The 3,657-nt window shown below is 52.6% G+C and overlaps 1 protein-coding gene across 1 annotated transcript in view; it reads left to right on the plus strand.

The window, feature by feature from the left end:
• The window catches only part of SHISA6 (shisa family member 6), a 275,677-nt gene extending 272,342 nt beyond the window's left edge, over positions 1 to 3,335 (plus strand). Inside the window, exons 6-7 of the mRNA XM_015597372.1 lie at positions 354 to 506; positions 2,230 to 3,335. Of these exons, the coding sequence (XP_015452858.1) occupies positions 354 to 506; positions 2,230 to 2,780 (704 nt within the window). The 3' untranslated portion in view covers positions 2,781 to 3,335. The remainder of the gene's footprint in view (positions 1 to 353; positions 507 to 2,229) is intronic.
• The last annotated feature ends 322 nt before the right edge of the window (positions 3,336 to 3,657 follow it).

Below are 3,657 nucleotides of genomic sequence, written 5' to 3' on the forward strand. Positions count from 1 at the left end.
AGGGAAAGAACAACTTTCACACCAAAATAAATAATTTTATTCCCCTACCCCTTGCTCAGTTCCATCAGGCTTACATCTTTATCAGACAGCCCAGTGGTATACTGAGAGAAAAAGTTTGTCATTCAAGGAAGGGTAAACTGCCATCATGGCTAGTGGCAGATAAAACAGCACCTTCCCCCATGCTTGTCGACAATTGGAACTGAACATGAGGGAAACTGAATCTCTGATACAATCTGTATCCTACACAGGGGACAGGAACGCAGGATGGGGATACAGGATAATACCTGGACCCTTCCCTCCTGCCTTCCCTGGCCTTTGTCCTCACTAATGCAATGCACCTCTCTCTTCCACAGAGAAGCCACGGATGAACAACATCCTGACGTCAGCCACTGAGCCCTATGACCTGTCCTTCTCCCGCTCGTTCCAGAACTTGGCCCACCTGCCCCCACCCTACGAGTCTGCAGTGAAGACCCACCCCAGCAAGTACTCATCCCTGAAAAGGCTAAGTAAGTGGGGCTATCCCAGGGTTGGGGTCTGCCTCTGGAGCCTCCATGACATCTTCCCGTGCTTTACTCTCTTGCCCTACACCTGAGGGAACAGTATTGAGTCCCAAGAACAAAGAGTGAAGGTAAAATGGAAGAAGACAAGAGACAAGCCGCTTGTTTTTGTTCTTTTGGGCCTGAGTCCATTCTCCCTATCGATAGAATAGAGGCCACAGAATCCTCATTCCCACGGGAGGCATGCAAAAGAAAGCCTTTCCCCAGTCTTGCCCCACACCTGCCATCTTCAAACCATGGACCTTCCCCATTCTGAAGATCTTGGAGCAGAAGCTACCAATGCCAGAGCTTTCTCTGGGACCCCTCCCAAAGATCTGGCTGTGGAAGGGCCTATAAACCTCTCCCTCCCTAATCCAGCCACAATGTTTTGAGAACTGAAGATTTCCCACTTCCACACACACCTCATTTCATCAGTTGAGACCTGTTCATCCATTAATCCCAATTCTGTCATTTGAGTCTGGGAAGGCTCTGGGGATTGATGAGTTTAAGACTTTACAATGTCAAGAAGGTACATGATAGAAGAGCTCTTCTTTCATAGCTTTCCAATCCTTGGAGCTTCTGCCTACATTTCCCCATGAGTCTATTTCTGTGACCACCTGACTATAGGGCTGAACATTTGCTTGAAACTAGAGGTTAACCTACCATGGTAGAAGTTCAGCCCATTTGTGTGAGTCCATATCAGCCACTTCCAAAGTGGAATGGTGAGTTTCTATGGCTAGAAACTCAGTGTTGGAGATCTTCTATGATCCAAGGAATTGGATGCATGTCTAGGATGAGAGAATGTAGCTCAGGAGGCAGGATCTGCCCATCGGTGAACCCTTGGGAAAACCGAAAAGCAGTCAGCATTCCCATATTCTACAGAGATCTAGAAAGCTGTCTGTGGGAAGCCACATGCCTGAAATTTGGGGCAAAATGTGCTTCTGTGTGTCTTGAGTAAATTCAAGGTTTCAGCAGGCAGTGCGAGCTTGGGAGGGCTCCCTGGATGGAAACAAGATTGGAGTATTTGAATGAGGTGCACATATAAGATTATTCTGGACTGTTCATGTTGTGGGCACAGGGAGGTATGTGTAGGCTTGATTCTGTTGTGTGTGGGCTGGATACCCATGTGTTGACTTCCTATGTATTGGCTATTACATAGGTGTTACTATGTTCCTAAATTACCAGCTAAGCATTTTCACAAATGCCTCCTGGTTGGAGCATTTTTATTTTAGCAGAAGTCTGGTTCTGCAACCCAGCTTCCTCGGAGAGAGCCTCTGAAATTTATTGAAAAGTTGTGCAGCAGCTGTTCCCTGGGTGTTTGAAGAAGACTCCGGGAATCATTCTGTTTCAGGACCATGGTGTGGTAGGAGCAGTAACGAAACAGGAGTTCAGGAGCTTTCCCACGAACTCATGAACTCCCCGGAGACCTTGGGGAAGTCCCTCAACCCTTGGATACTCAAGGCGGTCCACAGACAGCCAAGGCATCAGCATTGCCTGGGAGCAGACTCTCAGGCTGGCCCCAGACACAGGAGATCTGAATCAGAATCTTCATTTAACAAGACCCCTGGGGACTGGTTTGCACATTCACTGGAGAAACACTGCCTCCATCTGTCTGGGCTGCAGGATCCTAGTTCCTGGCTGTAGTGACACAGTGTCACCTCAGCTGACTTTTCTCTCTGTCTCTCCCATGCAGCTGACAAGGAGGCTGATGAGTATTACATGAGGAGGAGGCACCTGCCTGACCTGGCTGCCCGTGGCACACTCCCCCTCAATGTCATCCAGATGTCCCAACAGAAGCCCTTGCCGCGAGAGCGACCCCGCCGGCCCATCCGGGCCATGTCACAGGACAGGGTTCTGTCCCCAGAGCGGGGCCTGCCTGATGAGTTCGGTATGCCCTATGACCGCATCCTGTCAGATGAGCAGCTGCTCTCCACAGAGCGCCTGCACTCCCAGGACCCATTGCTGTCCCCGGAGCGGACGGCCTTTCCGGAGCAGTCCCTGTCGCGGGCCATCTCGCACACGGACGTTTTTGTGTCCACGCCCGTGCTGGACCGCTACCGCATGACCAAGATGCACTCCCATCCCAGTGCCTCCAATAACTCCTATGCCACGCTGGGCCAGAGCCAGACGGCAGCCAAGCGCCAGGCCTTCGCTTCGCGCAGACACAACACGGTGGAGCAGCTGCACTATATCCCCGGCCACCATACCTGCTACACGGCCAGCAAGACTGAAGTGACTGTGTGATCGACTGGATAGGCTGGGTGCCTGGCAGACAGGGCAGGGCAGGAGAGAGCTGGATGGGGCTTCTGGCCTTGCACATCTCCCTTCCTGTGTCCCCTCTGTAGGAGGTGGGGGTGGGCCACCTTTGCCCGGAAAGCCATACTCCTGGGACACAGCCCGGTGGCCTGGCACAGCCCACTCAGACCTGGGATCTAGAGCAATCACTCTCACTCTTCCTGAAGAGTCAAAGGGGAGTGAGGAGAGGACTAGGCCCAGTCTCACCCCCACCACCATCACCGACTCCCTTTCAGTCCCATATCCCCTCTCCCTCTCCTGGGGGCTCAGCCGTAGTTTCTATCAGCCAAGAGACCTTGGCCTGACCCTGGTCAGAAGTTGCCTGGGTTTGATTTGGCCAGTGGGTGCAGCCAGTGGGCTGACTGAATAGGCTACTCGGTCTCATTCATTTACCTAGAACCGCATCACAGAAATCTTCTAGTGCCTAAAAACTGCCTACTTGCTCTCTTGAGCCAGAGAGCTGCTGTGTCCATAAGCACAATAACAATCTTTTTTGCCTGCTGGAACTCTCTGGCCCCACTGAGAGGCCCTTCCTTTGCTGACCCCCTGGGGCCCTACCTGAGCCCCTTGCCCCTCCCCCAAGCCCCGGGATAGGGAGGGGTTTTCTTCCTTCAGCTGCCTCCCCACTGTTGGGAGCCATGCCCAGTTCCAGCAGGCTGCCCTGCCCAAAAGCTCCCCTTGGTCCCTCTTCTGGGGGACTTTCCCCTTCCCCTAGCCCTAGATGTTCCACCCCTGAGTTCTCTGGGGTTTTGCTCTAGCCCTCTCAGAGGAGAGTAGGGATTGGGTACAGGAACTTTTGAGGTGCCCTCCCCAGCAAACTGATTAT

The sequence above is a fragment of the Pteropus alecto genome, unplaced genomic scaffold (assembly GCF_000325575.1).
Source record: "Pteropus alecto unplaced genomic scaffold, ASM32557v1 scaffold398, whole genome shotgun sequence".
Taxonomy (NCBI): Eukaryota; Metazoa; Chordata; class Mammalia; order Chiroptera; family Pteropodidae; genus Pteropus; species Pteropus alecto.